This window comes from Neofelis nebulosa, chromosome 4 (assembly GCF_028018385.1).
Source record: "Neofelis nebulosa isolate mNeoNeb1 chromosome 4, mNeoNeb1.pri, whole genome shotgun sequence".
NCBI lineage: Eukaryota > Metazoa > Chordata > Mammalia > Carnivora > Felidae > Neofelis > Neofelis nebulosa.
In genome coordinates this window covers 90575976-90596389 of record NC_080785.1, presented here as the reverse complement: position 1 = coordinate 90596389, position 20414 = coordinate 90575976, and the positions used below count along the sequence as shown (strand labels likewise).

General features: G+C 43.9%; 1 protein-coding gene across 11 annotated transcripts in view; it reads left to right on the top strand.

The window, feature by feature from the left end:
- Positions 1-5120: 5120 nt before the first annotated feature.
- SRPK2 (SRSF protein kinase 2) overlaps positions 5121-20414 on the top strand; it is a 257069-nt gene continuing 241775 nt past the window's right edge. For 3 of the 11 annotated variants that reach the window (XM_058728738.1, XM_058728737.1, XM_058728734.1), the window contains exons 1-2: positions 13255-13396; positions 13988-14042. In XM_058728738.1, coding sequence (XP_058584721.1) covers positions 13270-13396; positions 13988-14042 — 182 coding nt within the window. In that variant the 5' untranslated portion in view covers positions 13255-13269. Of the gene's footprint in view, positions 5324-13254; positions 13397-13728; positions 13898-13987; positions 14043-20414 lie in introns of those variants that run through there. The other 8 variants (XM_058728742.1, XM_058728735.1, XM_058728745.1 and 5 more) reach the window with 7 other exon arrangements.

Here is a 20414-nt window from a genome sequence, read left to right as displayed (position 1 = left end):
TTGAGCCGTAAGCTCTGTGGTGGCAGCATGGAGGCTCCCTGGGATTCTCTCTCCCTTTCTCTCTGCTCCACCTCTGCTTACCCTCTCTCTCTCTTTTTCAAAATATACATATTTAAAAGAAAAAAAAAAGACCTCACAGAGGTTTGAGAGGAGCACCCTGAAGTCTGAGTCACTCTGAGAATAAATCCTAGGGGATTCCTTTCATTTGGGGATTTCCATTAAAGATTTTTGAAAAAGGGGGTGCCTAGGTGGCTCAGTTGGTAGAATATGTGACTCTTGATCTTGGGGTTGTGAGTTCAAGCCCCCATTTTGGGTGTAGAGCTTACTCTAAAAAAAAGGTTCTTGAGAGAGAGCTTATTTTATTTTTTTTTAATGTTTTTATTTTTGAGAGAGTGTGAGTAGGGCAGAGAGAAGAGGGCACAGAGGATCTGAAGTGGGCTCTGTGCTGACAGCAGATAACCCAATGTGGGGCTTGAACTCAAGAACCGTGAGATCATGACCTGAGCCGAAGTCAAGAGTCAGACGTTTAACCGACTGAGCCACCCAGGTACGCCTTTTTTTAAATTTTTTACTTTACTTTATTTTATTTTATTTTTTATTTTATTTTATATCTTATTTTATGCGGGACAGGGGAAGTGAGTGAGAGAATCTCGCTGAGTGCAGGTTCCAAGCTCACTGCAGTGCTCAACGCGGGACTTGATCCCATGACCCTGGGATCGTGACCTGAGCCGAAATCAAGAGTCCGACATTCAACCGACCGAGCCACCAAGGCGTTCAGTGAGAGGGTTTAAACAACGAGGTTGATGTTCCAGGCAAGGCTGCCCCAACCCAAAAGCAGCTCCCCCTGCCACTGTTGTGTTGTGTCTGCTCCTGTATCAAACATTTAAGCAGACCGTGAGAAGCAAAATGGGTCTCGCGGGGCAATAGAACCAGCCCGTGGAAATTGAGGCCTGTTTATCTACAACTACCCAGTGCAACGTGCTCTCCGGTTACTGAGTGTGTCTTAGGATAGGGTAGAACTGACCTCAATTTACGTTACTGTTGCACATTAGTTCAACTGTACGAAAGGACAGATTTAAACTTCCTTTTATTATTCGTATTATTTATTCAACATCACGTACTATGTGCCAGACACTCACAGAGGAATTAAGGACATACAGTCTATCTTTATGCAACATGAAGTCTAGTTTGCTTTAGCATTGCAACATAAAAATCCTGAGGTAGAGATTAAATTACAACGGTGTGGGGCTTATTGACTTTTAAAAGTTCTGAGAATCAGCTGTGAGATCCAGGGAATGCCTTAGAATCAATGCAGTCATTTCTACAAGCACTTTGGGAAATGTTTGGGAAGTACCTGCTAAAAGTGAGCGCACACATTCCCTGTGACTTAGCAGTTCCGTAGATCTTGACATATTTACCAACAGACAGAGACAAGGACATTCATAGTAGTGTTACTCATAATAGCCCAAACAGGGGACAGTCCAAACACCTGTTACTGGTAGAATCATGTGTCCATTAGAGTATAGAGGAAAAACAGAAAATTACCCTTTTTTTTTTTTTTAAAGCTTATTTATTTTGAGAGAAAGAATGGGCAGGGGAGGGGCAGAGATAGAGGGAGAGAGAGAGAGAATCCCAAGTAGGCTCCTTGCTGTCAGCACAGAGCCTGATGTGGGGCGCGAACTCACAAACCATGAGATCACTAATTGAGCCAAAGTCAGATGCTTAACAGACCCAGACACCCTGAAAATTACTTTTTTATTGCAGTTAGATGAGTTACTTTCACAAAAACATGTAAGGCATTGTTAGGTTGAACAGGTGCTGGAGAATAACAAAGGACAAAGGGGACATGGTGGTAACAGTGATAATGCATGTTCCCCATCTCCCCAGGCGGGGGTGGGGGGGCGGTTAGGGAACACAGTGCAGAGCTGGGGTGCCTCAGAAGCTCAGAGGAGGGAGCTGGGACCCAGAGGTCTGAGGAGAGGGAACTGTCTGGTGTTGTTCATTCTACCAGGACAGGCTGGTCTGAGGAGTAACATAAAACCTGACACTGGAAACAACTCCTGCTGTGAAGAGGTGATGCTGACGGGACCCGCCAGCCAACAGGAAGGAGCAAGGCCTCCAGCCTCCAGCCTCCCTCTAGCGCCCCCAACAGGCAGAACTAATTGTAGCCCCTTGGCTGAGTCAGAACTGCCTCATTACACGCCTGAGGGTAGAAGGGCAGGTTTGGGGTTAAGACACAGTAGTTTTGTTGTTGTTGTTGTTGTTGTTGTTTAATGTTTATTTATTTTGAGAAAGAGGGCACATGCGAAGAGGAGGAGCAGAGAGAGAGAGAGGGAGAGAGAATCGCAAGGAGGCTCTGGGCTGTCAGCTCAATAGCGCTCCAACCCACAAACAGTGAGATCATGACCTGAGCGGAAATCAACAGTTGGATGCTTAACCAACTGAACCACCAAGGCGCCCCAAGACACATAGTTTAATAAATGTCACCAGTGGGGGCGCCTGGCTGGCTCAGTCCGTAGAGCATGCGACTTGTGATCTTGACGTTGTGAGTTCAAGCCCCATGTTGGCTGCAGAGATTACTTAAAAATAAAATCTTTAAAAAACGGGGCGCCTGGGTGGCTCAGTTGGTTAAGAGTCCGACTTCCGCACAGGTCATGGTCTCACAGTTTGTGGGTTCCAGCCCCGCATCAGGCGGGTCTGTGCTGCCTGATGGCTCAGAACCTGGAGCCTGTTTCCGATTCTGTGTCTCCCTGTCTCTCTGCCCCGCCCTCTCTCATGCTCTGTCTCTGTCTTAAGAATAAATAAAACATTAAAAAAATCAAAATAAAAAAATAATGGTGCCAGTGGATATAAAAAAACAAGTGGTATATTCACACAATGGCACACTATACAGCAATGAAAGTATTACATACAACACACAGCTCGGTCTCACAAACATCATGCTAAGCAAAAGAAACCAGATGCAAAGGCCTAGTGTCTGATTTTATTGCCATAAACCTAAAAACCAGGCAGCATTAATTGGCAATGTTAGAAGTTAGAATAGAGGTTACCTGGATGGGAGTGGTGACTGAAGAGGAATGAGGGGAGCTTTCATGAGGTAATGGGAATGTTCAACATTAAAAAAATTTTTTTGATTTTTTTATGTATTTTTGAGGCAGATAGAAAACATGAGTGGGGGGAGGGGCAGAGAGAGAGAGGGAGCCAGGCCCCACGCCGACAGCAGAGAGCCCAATGCAGGGCTCGAACCCCAACCAAAAGGTCATGACCTAAACCAAAGTCAGATGCTTAGCCAGCTGAGCCACCCAGGCGCCCCAGAAACACAGGTGTTTTTATTGTACCCTTGTGATTTATGCATATTTCTACATGTATATAATGTAACAATAAAACGTTTGAAAAACAAATACAACTGAATACTATAATCATGAAGACCTATCAAGCTGTGTTTGTTTGTGTTTTTTTTTTAAGATTTTACTTTTGGGGCACCCGGGTGCCTCAGTCAGTTAAGCATTGGACTCTTGATTTCCACTCAGTCATGATCTCACAGTTTGGGAGTTCAAGCCCCATGTTGGGCTCTGCCCTGACAGTGCAGAGCTTGCTTGGATTTCTCTCTCTAACCCTCTCTCTGGCCCTCCCCTGCTTGCATTCTCTTTCTCTCTCTCAAAATAATTTTTTTTTAAAAAGGGATTTTTAAAAAGATTTTATTTTTAAGTAGTCTCTACTCCCAACATGGGACTTGAACTCTTGACCCAGAGATCAAGAGTCACATGTTCCACTGACTGAGTCAGCCAGGCGCACTGACTATAAAGCCGTTTTTTATTGATAAAGTGTATTTTATCTCTGTACTCATACTCAGAGTCACACATTCTTGAAGAACTGAATGTGAATTATGCTAGAACAGAATTCATGTTGAACTGTGAGAAAAATTATGTTCAATTTGTTTTTACATTAGATTTTATATTGGATTTTTAAATCAGTTACAATAAAATGGAAAACAAAATTCTTACAGTCAGAGAGTTCATGTATTTGACAAACAAGTATTCGATCATGGCTGTATTCATGTCCAAATGCTTGAAAGGAGTGGAGCCCGTGGTGGGAGAGTTCAGCATAGTTTATTATGGCCAGACCATTGAATCTGTTTATATATGTGCTGGCATATTGGTCAATATTCTTTTTCTTTTTCTTTTTGATGTTTATTTATTTTTGAGAGACAGAGTGTGAACAGGCGAGGGTCAGAGAGAGAGGGAGGGAGAATCCCAAGTAGGCTCTGTGTTGTCATTTTGGAGTCAGACACAGGGCTCAGTCTCATGAACCTTGAGATCATGACCTGAGCCGAAATCAAGAGTCAGATGCTTAACCGACTGAGCCACCCAGGCGCCCCCATTTTGGTCAATATTCTAAATCTCTACTAACACAGCCCTGGCAGATCTTCAGGAGTCATTTTTCTTTTTTTTTTTTTTTAATTTTTTTTTTAATGTTTATTTTTGAGAGACAGAGAGAGACAGAGAATGAGCAGGGGAGGAACAGAGAGAGGAAGATGCAGAATCTGAAGCAGGCTTCAGGCTCCGAGCTGTCAGCACAGAACCCGACACTGGGCTCGAACCCACGGACTGCGAGATCATGACCTGAGCCGAAGTCAGTTGCTTAACCGACTGAGCCACCCAGGCGCCCCCAGGCGTCATTTTTCACTGGCTTATGTAAGAGTCTTATATACAGTAGGCATTTCATTTATGACAAATTTATTACTATTGATGACGTTCTGTAGATAATCTAGTCAACCTTCCCTTTTCTTTAGTCTGAGTGTTGGACTGAGAATTCTCTTTCATTTCTACTCTTCAGACAATGGCCAAATGAGGGGTCTATAAGGATGCTCACTTGCAAATCAGAGGCAGTAAAAGAAAGACGGAATGACCCCTGGTGGTGGTTTAAAGAATATGTCCACATAGTCCGTTCGGCTTCCCTTCAAGAAATGCTCTCCGGGCCCCTCCTCTAAGCATGTGCTGTACTTGCATTTCAGGAATAGAATGTAGTGAAAATGATGGATTGTGACTTCTGAGGGTAGGTCACAAAAGGCAGTCAAGTTTCTTCCTTGCTCTCCAGGGGAAGCCAGACACTCAAGCCAGCCCTATGGAAAGATCAGGGGGAGGAAGTGAGGTCTCCCTGAAACAGCCAGTGAGGATCTGAGGCCCCCTGCTAACAGCCATGTGAGTGAGCCATCTTGGTAACAGATCTCTCAGCCTTCCTCCAGCCTCCAGATGACAGCGGCCTCCAGTGACAACTTCACTTTCCAGCTGAACTGCTCCCAAAGTCCTGGACCACAGAAATCGTGAGATAATAAACGTTTGTTGTTTTCAGTTGCTAAATTTGGGAGAAATTTGTCATGCAGCAATAGATTAGCAATGCATGTCTTAATGTGCATATATATAAGTACAGCTAATATTTATTGAACAATTAGATCTTTCTCTAAACATTTTATGTGAAATAACTCATTGAATCCTCACAACAAATATATAAGGTAGTTAACACTCTCCCCATTTTTCAGATCAGGAAGCTGAGGCACAGAGAATGTGAGTAACTTGCCCAATGTTACCAAGACAGTGAATGATAAAACTAGGGTTTCAACAGTGCCAGTCTGGCTCTATTACTCTGCACTAACTTCTGGGTGAAATTGCTGCTTTAGTGGTACTAATGTCACTGAGAAATATGCTGTAATGAAATAATAAGAGACAGGCTTGGGGCACCCGGGTGGCTCAGTTGGTTAAGTGTCCAACTTCAGCTCAGGTCATGATCTCACAATTCGTGGGTTCAAGCCCCATGTCGGGCTTTGTGCTGACAGCTCAGAGCCTGGAGCCTGCTTCTGATTCTGTGTCTCCCCCTCTCTCTCTCTGCCCCTCCCCCACTCGTGCTCTGTTTCTGTCTCAAAAATTAAAAAAAAACATAAAAAAAAAAGAAAGGACACATAAAAAAAAGAGACATGCTTAAGCTTCATACTAGAAAGTATAAATTAGATACAAGGAAACTTTCCTAGAAATGTAAAAGCGTTAGAAAGCCTTTGGAAAAAGGCTAGGTTCTCATCTACTAAAGGCCTGAAGGAAGGTGGATTATATGAGCTCTCAAGTCTGTTTCCAATTCTATGACATACTAAATATACCTTCTAAGATACAGTAGGATTTGGGAGCTCTACTTGGAAACATTAGTGTGTAATTGGGTTTACAGCGTTCTGTAATTTTCTCTTATATTTAGTAAAAATTAATATGATATGTTCATCTTGAATTCTGTTGTACTTGGCTGGGGAAAAATGCATATATATTTTCCTTTTCACTACTTTTGGACAGCACAGAGAAAAAAATATATCCAGTTGTTTGTTTTTTTTTTCCTTTTTCTCTTTGAGAGAGAGAGAGAGAGAGAGAGAGTGTGTGTGTGTGTGTGTGCACGCTAGCAGGGCAGAGGCAGAGAGAGGGAGAGGGAGAATCTTTTTTAAAATTAAAAAAAAAAAATGTTTCTTTATTTTTAAGAGAGACACAGCATGAGAAGGGGAGGGGTAGAGAGAGAAGGAGACACAGAATCTGAAGCAGGCTCCAGGCTCCGAGCTGTCAGCACAGGGCCTGATGCAGGGCTCAAACCCGTAAGCTGAGATCTTGACCTGAGCTGAAGTCAGACGCTTAACTGACTGAGCCACCCAGGCACCCCATAGGGGGAGGGAGAATCTATTTTATTTTATTTTTTAATGTTTTTCATTTTTTATATTTGGGAGACAGAGAGAGACAGAGCTTCGAGCAGGGGAGGGGCAGAGAGAGATCGGAGACACAGAATCCGAAGCAGCTTCCAGGCTCCGAGCTGTCAGCACAGAGCCCGAAGCGGAGCTCGAATTCACGAGCAGTGACATCATGACCTGAGCTGAAGTCCGCCGCCCAACCGACTGAGCCACCCAGGCACCCAGGAGAGGGAGAATCTTAAGTAGGGTCCACTTCCAGTGCAGAGCTGGACATGGGGGTCTCATCCAATGACCCTGGGATCATGAACTTAGTGGAAATTAAGAGTTGGTTTCTTGAGGCACCTGGGTGGCTCAGTCGGTTAAGCGTCTGACTTCAGCTCAGGTAACGATCTCGCGGTCCCTGAGTTCGAGCCCCGCGTTGGGCTCTGGGCTGATGGCTCAGAGCCTGGAGCCTGCTTCTGATTCTGTGTCTCCCTCTCTCTCCGCCCCTCCCCCTTCATGCTCTCTCTTTGTCTCAAAAATAAATAAAATGTTAAAAAAAGTTAAAAAAACAAAAAGGTTGTTCAACTGACTGAGCCACCCAGATGCCCCTAAGATATATCCAGTTCTAATACTTCCCCTTCTTAATTATAATATCCTTATGATTATTTTTATTAGCAATAAATATTGGTAGAATAAAATAATTAAATTTATACTCTCAGGATTGTGAGTTTGAGACCCATGTTAGGTGTAGAGCTTACTTGAAAAAAAAAAAACAAAACTGGGGCGCCTGTGTGGCTCAGTCAGTTAAGCATCCAACTTCAGCTCAAGTCAAGATCTCACGGTTCGTGGGTTCGAGCCCTGCGTCGGGGTCTGTGCTGACAGCTCAGAACCTGGAGCCTGCTTCGGATTCTGTATCTCCCTCACTTTCTGCCCATCTCCTCCTTTTGCTCTGTCTCTGTCTCTCTCTCTCAAAAATAATAAACACTTAAAAAATTTAAAAAAAAGAAAACTAAGAATAAAACATATACAAAAAACTTTTATTCTGTTTCTTTTTTTCCTTTAAAATTATTTATTTTTAAATTAAAAAAATTTTTTTTTGTATTTTTGGGGGAGAGAGTGAGCAGGGGAGAGGGGCAGAGGGAGTGAGAGAGAATCTTCGGCATGGAGCCTGATGTGGGGCTCCATTCCATGACCCTTGGATCACGACTGAGCCAAAATCAAGAGTCAGACGCTCAACCGACTGAGCCACCCAGGTGCCCCTGATTTCCTTTAAAATGTTATTTGAAACTATGATGCATATCAAATAAAATTTTAGTTGTTTTAATTTTTTTTTCAGTAGGCTCTGTACCCACTGTGGGGCTTGAACTTGCCACTGACCCTGAGATTCTCACATGCTCTGTACGCACTGCACCAGCCATGCACCCTGAAATGTTTCATTTTTAAATTTGCAGAGACTAGGTTTATAATCTATCATTCTTTCTGTAAGCACCTAATATAGGATGTGTAAATTGTTTATTGATAATTTGGTTGGTGTATTTTAATTCAATAAATTCAAAGCAATTCACAAATATTCTAGGTGGCAAATATACTTCTCTCCTAATTTATAGAAGTAAAAAGATTGACCAGATCACCTTGAGGCCTTTCATTCTTAGCTTTTCAGTGAGACTTTTCTTAAGTCTCAAAAGGTTGGTGTTTGTTTTTCAGTTTTTTTTTTCTTTTCATAGATGGTATGGCCATCTAGTAATCATAATCTACAATTCCCATGTTTATTTTGTTTATTTTCTGCTTCTGGCAATAGAATGTGAGCTCCATGTGGGCAGGGAGATCTTTGTGTGCTTTGTTCACTGCTGTAGATTCAGTACCTAGAACAATGCTACATAATAGGTATTTGGTAATTATTTGTTGAACAAATGAATGCAAAAGATCTAGCAAAGAGATTGGGTATGTGCCTCCCATGTAATGTTAATGATAATTACCGTGTACTGAATAGTTACTTATGTTAGTTGATTATCATATTGACCCAGGAGGATTGGTATTAATATGATTACCATTTTTCAGATGTTGTAATTAGGTAACTTGTCCCAGGTTATGCAGAAATTAAGTAGCAGAAATTGGTTTCAACATTGAGGTAAGTGAAAAAAGCCAGTCACAAAAGGACACATATTATATGATTTCATTTATATGATCTGCTTGGAACAGGTAAGTCTATAGAGAGAGAAAGGAGATTAGTGCTTTGTCCAAGGCTTGGGCAGGGAAGGTTGGGGGAAACGGGGAGTGACTGCTAATGGGTATGGCGTTTCTTTTAGGGGTGACAAAAATATTTTAAAATTAGATTGTTAATTTTAAATGTTTAAAATTAGTTGTGCATGTGAATGTATTAAAAACTATTAAATTTTTCACTTTAAGTGGGTGAATTGTATGGTATGTGAATTATATCTCAATAAAGCTGTGGAAAATAATAAAAGAAACTGGTTTCAAACTCACATTTCTTTGGCTTCAAAGCTTTTAATCACCTTCTAGAAGGAGCTAAGACTGGACTCATGATGTTTCTGAGATTAGGTGAGGGAAAGGACAAGGTTTCCTGGAACATGCCAGAAAGTAAAGAGGTGCTCAAAAACCCATGGGGACATGTCCAAAGGACACTGCAAGTTGGAAGTGTCTTTTGTGGTCAAATATGGAACAATTCAAGATCAAAAATCAAAGTGACAGTAATTACTGTCAACTGTCAGTTGACAAAACAAAGAAAACAAGCTGAAAACAGAGAACAAAGGAGTGGCAGGAGAAATGAAAGGTCTTCCTTAGAGAAGACTGTCACCTAATTAATATAGATGGAACAGATGGAATGTTAGGATTATAATATCAATATTCTACCACCACTATAATAATAATTGATCCAGGCAACCATCATCACTGGATGCTAACCCACAGTGTGAAAGATTCTTAAGGAAGAACACTCAGTCTCAAAGTATTACCCTCACAGAATTTTGTTTTTAATGTTTATTTTTATTTATTTTTGAGAGAGAGAGAGAGAGCGTGTGCATACATGAGTGAGGGAGGGGTAGAAAGAGAGAGGGAGACACAGAATCTGAAGCAGGTCCCAAGCTGTCAGCACAGAGCCCAAAGTGAGGCTCAAACCCACGAATCTGTGACCTGAGCTGAAGTCGGATGCTTAACCAACTGAGCCACCCAGGTGCTACAGAATTTTTTTTTTTTAATTGAGATGAAATTCACATAGCATTAAGTTAACAATTTTATTTTTTAAGTTTTTAAATCTTGTTAATGTTTATTATTATTTTTTTTATTAATGTTTTTTTTTTTTTTTTTTTTTTTTTTTTTGGGACAGAGGGAGACAGAGCATGAACGGGGGAGGGGCAGAGAGAGAGGGAGACACAGAATTGGAAGCAGGCTCCAGGCTCTGAGCCATCAGCCCAGAGCCCGACGCGGGGCTCGAACTCACGGACCGCGAGATCGTGACCTGGCTGAAGTCGGACGCTTAACCGACTGCGCCACCCAGGCGCCCCAATGTTTATTTATTTTTGAGAGAGAGAGAGAGAGAGAGAGAGAGAGAGACAGAGCACGAGTGGGGGAGAGGCAAAGAGAGAGGGAGACACAGAATCCAAAGCAGGCTCCAGGCTCTGAGCCGTCAGCACAGACCCTGATGCAGGACTCGAACCCGTGAACAGTGAGATCGTGACCTGAGCCAAAGCTGGACGCTTAACTGACTGAGCCATCCAGGTGCCCCACGATCTTAACAATTTTAGAGTGCACAATTCATTTAGCATGTTTACAATATTGTAATTGTGCAATACACCTCTTTCCAGCTCCAAAACGTTTTCATCACTACAAAAGAAAACCTGTACCCATGTAGCTGGTTGTTCCTCATTTCCCCTCCTCCACCCTGCCACTAGCCACCACCAATCTGCTTTCTTTGGATTTGCTTATGCTGGATGTTTTCATATAAATGGCATTATACAATATGAAACAGACCATTTGTGTCTGGCTTCTTTCACTTGGCATAATGTTTTGAGGTTCATCTACATTGTAGCATGTATCATTCGTTTTCATTCTTTCCTTCTTTTTCTTCCTTGTTCTTTTAATGGGCTGAAAAATATTTCATTGTATGTCTGAAACACAATTGGTTTATCCATTCATATGCTGATGGGTATTTGGGTTGTTTCTAACCTTTTGGCTACTGTGATTAGTACTGCCACGTACATTTGTGTACAAGGATTGGAGTACCTGTTTGTATTTATTTTGGATGTCTACCTAGGGGTGATAATTCTATGTTTAGCTTTTTGAGGAACTGTGGGGCTGTTTTCCACAATGATTGCACCATTTTACATTCCCACCAGCAATGTACAAGCGTTCCAGTATCTCTATATCTTTGCCAACATTTATGTGCCATTTAAAAAAGGAATATGGTCATTCTAGTACGTGCGAAGTGGTATCTTATTGTGGCTTTGCTTTGCATTTCTCTAATGTTGTTGAGCTTCTTTTCATGTACTTGTTGGCCATTTTGTGTATCTTTGGAGAAATGTATATTCAAGTCCTTTACCCATTTTTTACATAGACTGCTTTTCTTTCTTTTTTTATTTTTGAGAGGGGGGAGGGACAGCAGAGGGGGGAAGAGATAGAGATAGAGATAGAGGTAGAGGTAGAGGTAGAGAGAGAGAGAGAGAGAGAGAATTCCAAGCAGGCTTCCTGCTCAGTGCAAAGCCTGACACAGGGCTTGATCCCAAGACCCTAGGATCATGACCTGAGCCCAAATTGAGACTGATGCTCAACTGACTGGGTGCCCAGGCGCCCCCATAGACTACTTTTCTAGGTAGAAAAGAAAAAAAAGCTACCTTTACCATAGAAAAATGATTACATGTAACATCACTAATAATGGAACAAACGGACATCATTTCCCTTCTGTTCCAACATACTGAGGATGGACACAGTATCATCCATATAGTGTACCTGACAAAATTATTTCATTTGAATCTAATAGGGAACAGAGTGGAAACAGAGAAATGTCCTGTAGAAAAGTAGAATTGGATTCTTAAAAAAAAAAAGTCAATGCTATAAAAGAAAAAAAAAAAAACAACAACCCAACAACCAGGGATTATTCTAGACTAAAGGAGTTTATTTACTTTTTTTGTTTTTTTTTTTCAACGTTTTTTTTATTTTTTTATTTTTGGGACAGAGAGAGACAGAGCATGAACGGGGGAGGGGCAGAGAGAGAGGGAGACACAGAATCGGAAACAGACTCCAGGCTCTGAGCCATCAGCCCAGAGCCTGACGCGGGGCTCGAACTCACGGACCGCGAGATCGTGACCTGGCTGAAGTCGGACGCTTAACCGACTGCGCCACCCAGGCGCCCCTAGACTAAAGGAGTTTAAAAAGACATGACAATTAAATGTAATGCATGATTTTTGATTGTATCTTGCATTGGAAGAAAGCCTGCTAAAAGGGACATTTTGAAAATTTGAATATGGCCTCTGTATATTGCAGATACTAGGATTATATTAATATTAAATTTTCTTGTTAAGATCATGGAATTTCGTTGATGTAAAATATCTTTGTTCTTAGTAAATACTTATTGAAATTCCAAGGGTAGAGGGTAACATTGTTTGCGAAAACTTGAGTGATTCCGCAAAAACAAAACAAAGAAAACTACACATGCACACATACAGGAAACGCAGATGTGATGAAGTGTTAAAAATTGGCGAATGTGGGTTAATATGGGTGTTCGTTATATTTTTCTCTTAACTTTTCTGTAGGGTTGATAGTTTCAGAAATAAACGTTGAGAAAGTACTTATCTATAGAGGACAAACTGATGGTCAGCAGAAGGAGGTGGGTGGGAGGATGGTTGAAGTAGGTGATGGGGGTTAGGATTAACAGGTGCACTTGTGGCGATGAGCACCACGTGATTAAAATAAAAACAAAACAAAACAAAAGTTGAGAAAGTGAAAGGTTCGTGGTGTCTAAGCAGCGCTGTCCGGGTTCTGTTGAGTTTACCATCTTCAGAATAAGACTAGATCCTTTTATGAGTTACGAGTACGGTTGGACAACCAAAGAGAGTAAATGGTCGGGATGGATACCTTTCCAAAACATTATAATTATATAAACAAACAAAGGAACACTGCAGTTATCATTCTGTCCTGCTATCACCTTGATTCCTATCTTTATTAGGGAGCATGATAGCTCCCTACTAAGACTTTGGAAAGTCTTTGCAGTCAGCTAGGCCTACATTTGAATCATCATCGCTGGGCAAACTGTTCAACTTCTTTAGGGGTCAATTTCCTCGTTGTAAGATGTAGACAATAACTGTTTGGTGGGATTGTTGTGTTAAATTGTTAGACACTTGGTGTTTTCTGAGCTGGGCTTTAATTCAGGTGCAAAAACTTCGTCCTACTTTCCATGTAATTTGCATCTTTTCCCTCATTAAACTCAAACAATCCTGGGGGGTAAGTAAAGGTGAGAGATAAGATGACTTCTCCAAGGTCACACAGCTGGTGAAGGACCCAGGTCTCTCCGCTCTTGGTCCTGTGCCCTTTCCACACCCGCCAGAGACGAGGAAGCGGCGCTCATGGGGATGCAAGGATGTAGAGGTGCAAAGGGGGAGAAGAGGCCGCGCGAAGAGAGGTGGTGTGAGACCCGCGGAGGCGCCGGCCAAGGAAGGGCGCATGGAGAGGCGGGTGGCGCGACCGGCCGGGGTGCGTAGGAGAGGCTGTGGCTGGAGAGGGAGGGTCGCGCGGGCCGGGTACCCGAGAGAGGCGGGAGGCCTGGGCCGGCTGCGGGGGCTCAAGAGGCGGAGGCCCCGGCCGCAGGCTGGGGCGGGGGACGCCGTGGGCGGGAGTGGCGGTGGTCGCGGGGGGGGTCACTTCTGCACAGGTGGGGCAGGCGGGTGGGTGCGGGGTGCGCAGGAGGGCTCGGCGTGGGGGTCTGGACCCCACCGGGCGGGTGGGGGCGGGGCGGGGGCGGGGCCGGCCGGGGGCGGGTCTCGCTGGGCCCCCCGCGGGAGCGGCGGCTGCGGCGGCGGCGCAGGCGCGGTTCCCGCCTCCTCCCGGCTGGCGGAGCGAGTGGAGGCTGCAGCCCGGCTCGGCTCGGCTCGGCTCTGCTCTGCTCTGCTCCCGCGTCGCCGCCGCCGCCGCCGCCGCCGCCGCCGCGAAGCCCCCCGCCCCCCTTCCGCCGCGTCGGGATGAGCTCCCGGAAAGGTGAGTGGCCCGCGGCGTCCCCTCCTCCCCGCCACGCGACCCCGCAGGCCGACCGGCCCGACCGTTAATGTGTGTCTTCTCTTTCCCCAGTGCTGGCCATTCAGGCCCGAAAGCGGAGGCCGAAAAGAGAGAAACATCCGAAAAAGTGAGTCCACGTCGCGCTAGACCCGGGGCCCCTGCCCCCGTACGGTCCAGGGCAGCCCGCGACCACGGAGGGGAAAGTTGCCCCGATCCCCCCCGGGCCGAGGGCTGATCCCCCAGGACGCCGGCGCTCGCCTCCTGCGCGCCCTGCGGGCGGCCCGGGGGGAGGGGCGGGCGGGCGGGCGGGGGAGGGGCGCGTGCGAGCCCGCGGCCGGCAGCCGAGCATCCCCGGACCCCCGGGCCCGGGGTGGCCGTGGGCGGGGTGGGGTGGGGTGGGGGGGGGGGCGGTGAGCGTGCGCACCCTCCCTGCGCGCCGCGCTGGCCCGGGGGTCGCGGGCGCTTCCCGGGAGGGGCGCTGGCGTCCGCCTCCCTGGCCCCGCCGCGCCGTGTGCGGGCGTGAGGCTGCTGCGTGGCTCGCACCTGGACGCGGCGGCCCACGAGGAAGAGGAGCCGAGTGTGCGAGAAAGTGAGTGTGCGTGTGTGTGTTTGTGTGTGTGGCCGGCCTTCTCTTCCTCCCCGGCCCCCGCCTCTCGGCCTTTTCTGCCGAAAACCCGAGCTGGTTGTCAAGTGGTTTGCCTGGGGCGTGTTCCTGGCGCGAGTTCAGCCCCGAGACCTGTGCGTTTCGGCGCTCGGGTTTTTTATTCGAAACTTTCTGCTTGGGCCGAGCGTCACTTTGCTTCGCGGCGGCTGCGCCCGGGTCGCGGGCTGCGTGGGGGCCGGTGGGCGTGTGCGCGGGCGGTCCCGGGCGCGGCTCCCCGGCCCTCATTGTGCCGGGGCGTTGATGAATGGGGTGGTGGTATTTAAAACGTGCCAGCCGGCGGCCACCTCCAGCCTGGCCGCGGACCGGAGTGGGAGCGGCCGGCGCCCCGAGATGAGCCTTTCCTGGAGAGCTGCTCCGAGACCGCAGAGCGCCGCCGCGTCGCTCCTTCCCGTTTCTTAATCCTCAGAACCTAGCAGCGTTCCACAGCTTTACTCCTTCTAGATTTGTGGCTTCACTCTTCCTTTTGAGCAAGCAAGGCTCTCTGGTATTTTTGCCCTACTGTAGGGAATGGTAGACCGTGATCCTTCTTGAACATCACGAGGCATTTCTTGTTTTTGTTTCCTTTGGGGGACTACCTTGCAGCATTCTTGGGCCTCCCCCCTTCCCGCCCCGCCTGGGTCTCAGCCTAGTGAATTTCATACCCTTTGGTGGCATCTATAAAAACTGCCTGAGGCGCTCTGAACGCGGTGGTTGGTATATCAGGACACGATTTTCGTTCACTCCAGATGGAATATAACTTGAAAAGTATTTTCAGGGTTTCTCAAAATGTGGATCTTGATATAATAGTGCCTTTCATAAAAAAAAAATCACAAAAATAAAAAAAACTAGAGTGACAGGAAAAGTACTTATTAAGGACTTGAGAAACTGGTGGGTTAAATCGGATAGTAGATTCTTAAGATATTAAATCGGGGTGGATACGGTAGTTTCGAGATGCTTTAAAAAGATTAATGCTCGCTTTCAAGTCAGGGCCTTAAATTTGGGATTTCCTTGGAATGACAGAAGATTAGCCTATGAGTAAGGAGAACTAATATTTAGGAACTTGAGTATTGGGTTTTAAAACCAACTTTAAATTTAAAGCATTTATCGCAGAGTGCATTATGTCTAGAAAGGTAAAAAGGAATTGAAAAAATCATGTCCCCAGTTTTGGGAATGGCTGTGTGTGTGTACATATGTATGTAACATACATGTGTATGTTATGTGTGGGCATACATGTAGAAAAGCAGTTTTAGGTAAGTCAACATGTGTTTCATATTTTCATATTTCAGGATATGACTTTCCTAATGGCCAACAGCCTTTTTTGGTGTGCTGCAGTTTGGATTTATGTGATACGTTTATAAAGAGTTAGTGTATAGCCACAGTATTCAGTTGTCACTCTCGCGAATTAATCTTCCAGCGCTTTCCATTGTCCATTGTGTCCATGTGATAAGATTTGAGGGAGAAGCCCCCAGGCATCGCTAAGTGAATTGGTTGGTCTGCAAGGTAATTAACAAGAGGAGACCAGCCCAATTACATAACTGATTAATGAAATGCCATATTTTTGGCCTAATTCTTTGAATTAAGACATTATTTTAAAGGAATGCTTGATATGATTTATTCACTCATATATTCAGCAAGTATTTGCATGCCTTTCCTTGGAGATGGTGGTAGAACTTTGAATAAGACAAAGCTGCTCTTGAAGGTCACAACCAGTGGGCGTTGGGGGAGAACCCCAAAGAGGATAACAAATCAAGATTACAGTTGCAGATAGTGCTAAGAGATAGGGACAAAAATAAGATAGGGTGCCTCAAGTAATAGTGATAGATGACATTTGAACACTGTGCCAGTCACTGTGCTGATAGCTTTATGGCCTTTTCTTCCTTGTGACGCCACTATACGGTGGGTGCTTGTTATTAATTGCCATTTTACAGATGAACAAGTATCATGCCCCGTTGGTAAGTTGAATACAGGCAGCCGGGGACTAGAATCCACTCTTCAGTCTCTGAGGAGGCGACATTTGAACAGAAAGTGGAATGAGGAGGAGTGGAGGGGAGTGGGGGGAGCCCATTCTATATATGGGCTAGGAATGTTGGAGGAACCTGAGGGTCAGGGTGACCGGAGTGCCACGGAAGAAGATGGTAGCTGATGGGGGGGGATGAGAGTGGGTAGGGCCTTGTCCTGTAGGCCATTGAGAGGCTTACAGATGGGAGTGACAAGATCTGGTTCCTGTTTTAAAATAAAGCACTGGCTGTCGGTTTGGAGGACAGATTGTTAGGGGTCAGGGAGAAGCAGAAACTGGAAGCTGACCTTCTGTCCAGCTGGGAAACCCGGGTGACTTGGTTCAGGGTGGCAGCAGTGGTGCTGGAGAGAAGTGATGGAAGGAACTGTAGGAGGCTGCTGGTCTGAGAAGAAGTCCTCATGTTACATTCAGCCCTGACAGGTTAAAGTCCTGCAATTAGCATAGTTTGGACCACAGTCCAGGTCTCCTGATGCCCACTGTTTTTGCTTTTTGATTGCTTCTCCAGAGGAGAAGGAGTAATAGGTCTAATTTCAAACTGTATAAATATAATGATTGACAGACCTAAATTATGTGACAGTATGGGGCTGGCTTGATGTAATATGATCTACTTTTGTTATTATCTCCCTGTATATGCAAGCTGGCTTTTCATTCATTTTCATTCAGTTTAATTCTGTGAGCATTTATGAATTGAGCCAGTTCCTATAGGCTACTTTTTAGTAAACTGGAGTTTGTGGTTGTCAGGAATACCATTAAGATTTCTCTACTTAGCTGAGTCAGAATTTTAATCTCGTCAGATTGTTCCAGTGAGTTTAGTTTGTGGAATATTAATTGTGCTGCTTTGTGAGTAACAGGCAGCAGGGAAGGATCATAGTGTCATTCAGTCATGAATCTCAAGAATTAGCTAAATCACGTGGCTTGGGATAGTGTTGCTTTGGGGCATGAATGTATGTCTAAAATTTTTAAGGATGTATTTTTTTTCCTGCATGTAACTTTTTTTTTTTTTTTTAATGCTTATTTTTGAGGGGTAGGGGGTGCAGAGAGAGGGGGAGAGAGAGAGAATCCCAGGCAGGCTTCGCACTGTCAGCACAGAGCCCAACGTGGGTCTTGAACTTACCAACCCCAAGATCATGACCTGAGCTGAAATCAAGAGTCAGAAGCTTAACCTACTGAGCCACCCAGGTGCCCCAAGCATGTAACTTTTTCATTGATACATAATTCACATACTATAAGGTTTATCTTTCAAAATATATAATTTGGTGCTTTTTAGTATATTCACAAAGTTGTGCAGTGGTCACAATGATTAATTCCAGAACATTTGCACCGCCCCACCCCCCAGATAAACCCCTTACTTTATTTAGCAGTCACAATTCATTCTCCCCTGCTCCTACTTTGTTTTCTGTCTCTCTGAACTTACCTATTCTAGATATTTCATATAAATGGAGTCATACAATATATCAGTCTTGTGTCTGATTTTTTTTTTTTTTTTAACTTACTATAATGTTTTCAAGGTTCATCCATGTTGAGGCATGTATTGGTACTTCATATTTTTATACTGCTAAATACATTTCATTCTATTGATAAACCACATTTTATTTATCCCTTCATCTGTTGATGGACATTCAGATTCTTTCCACGTTTTGGCTATAAATTATCTTTTAATTCCCTTAAACATTTTTATTTTATTTTTATTTTATTTTTCATTTCATTTCACTTCATTTCATTTATTTTGTTTTTTTAATCTCTATACCCAATGTGGATGGAGCTTGAACTTACATCCCTGAGATCATGAGTCACATGCTCTACCAACTAAGCCAGCCAGGCACCCCTTGACTCCTTTTTTTAAAATTAAAATTTTTCATTTTGAAATCCTAAGACTCCCAGGAAGCTGCAGAAATGGTGCAGAGTTCCCTGTGTACCCTTCATCCGGCTTCCCCCTGGTGGTGATATCTTACATGATCATAGAACATTGTCAAACCCAGGGACTTGACATTGCCACAGTGCTATTAACTGAAGTAAGATTTCACCGGTTTTTACTTGTATTCTCTGTGTGTTGTTCTCTCAGATGGATCACTTGGGTGGATTAGTGTAGTCATCATCAGGATTAGGATGCAGAAGTGTTTTATTACCACAAGGAAACTCCCTCCTGTTCCCTGCCCTTAGCCCTAACCCCTGGCAAGAGTTGTGCCAGTTTGAGATTGTTGTATATGTGGGATTATATAGTACGTAACTGTTTGAGATTCACTTTATTCACTTGGCATGGTGCCCTTGATACTCATCCATGTTTTTGGGTGTATCAGTAGCTCATTCTTTTTTAATGCTTAGTAGTATTTCATGGCATGAATGTACCAGTTTATCCATTCTTCTGTTAAGGATGTTTGGATAGTTTTAGTTTTTGATTCTTAAAAGTAAAGCTGCCGAACATTCATGCATAGGTTTTTATGTGAGCGTGTGTCCATTACTGTAGGATAAATACCTAAGAGAATGATTGCTGGAGAACTTATTGTTGTACTTGGACTTTCTAGCAGGTTAGCAGCTTGGTCTCTCCCTCTCTCTGTGTATATCTTTCCCTCTGTCTGTCTTTTTTTCCTCTGCACCATGTCTGTGATCTGTGTGTGTGCTGTTGGTGGTGGTATTCTGCCCTGTATCTTTTAGGCTTTCGACTTTCTGTTGGTGGGTGAATCCTGTCGGTTATTGCTTGTCTGTTCTCCGTAGTAAGGGTTCTGGCTGCCACTGAAAATGATAGGCATGGGATTGGTGGCCCTGGGTCAGCAAATCACAGGTGAGACAATTCAGGAATGCTGTCATGCAAGTTGATATCTTTCTTAGGTAAGCCTCAACTCTTCCCTGTGTTATAAATGCGAGCTCACAAGCCCATGACCTTGGAATACCTTCCAGGGAAGGTGATCACTTATTTTTGAGTTCTTGTTTTGTTACCCATTGTTTATTCATCAAATATTTCTGCTTACCACAATACACTTCAACGTAACAAACATATAAGAAGCAGATTCCTAGAGCTGGGCAGTGTGTTGTATGCTAGGAAGAGTAAGATAAATAAAGCCCCATTCTTACTGGCAAGTAGGAGAGATGTCTGTGTCTCATGGTCAGTAGGCTGTTGTGGGACAGATAACCAGTAGGTGCTGGTGCTTTGATTGATTGGTAAAGGAAGGTATTAAGAAGAAATCTTGTTTACTTTTAGCATTACTGTTATTCTAATGAAAGACCTTTCTTAAAAAAATATTTATTTTTGAGAGAAAGTACGTGAGCAGGGAAGGGGCAGAGAGAGGGAGAGAGAGAATCTCAAGCAGGCTCTGTTTGATCTCACATCGTGAACCATGAGATCATGACCTGAGCCAAAATTGAGTTGGATGCTTAACTAACTGAGCCACCCAGGTGCCCTGAAATAGCTTTTTTTTTTTTTAAATGATTAAAAGTAAGTAGTAATATGGTCTTGGTGGAAAATTAAGACAGTATAGAAAAATTTAAAGAAATAAACATCAGTTGTATATCCAGCAATTATGTTGCTGTATTATCCTTTTACTTATGCATACTTTTTCACCAATATTATTGAGATATTCTTGCCATATAGCCTGTAAATTGAAGTGCATGAATATTTGGTACATGGAAAATTGTGAAATTTTTTTTTTGTTGCAATAACATTCATGCTCTAGTCTCTTCCAAGTATGTAATACAGTACTATTAATTATAGTCTACTTGTGCATTTTTTGTTAGTTAAAAAAATTGAATTATAACATGTATGTGTGTGTAGTAAAGTGCACTAGTCCCACGTGTACAGCTTGATGATTTTTACATGTATTTTTATATGTGTTTTACATGTATTT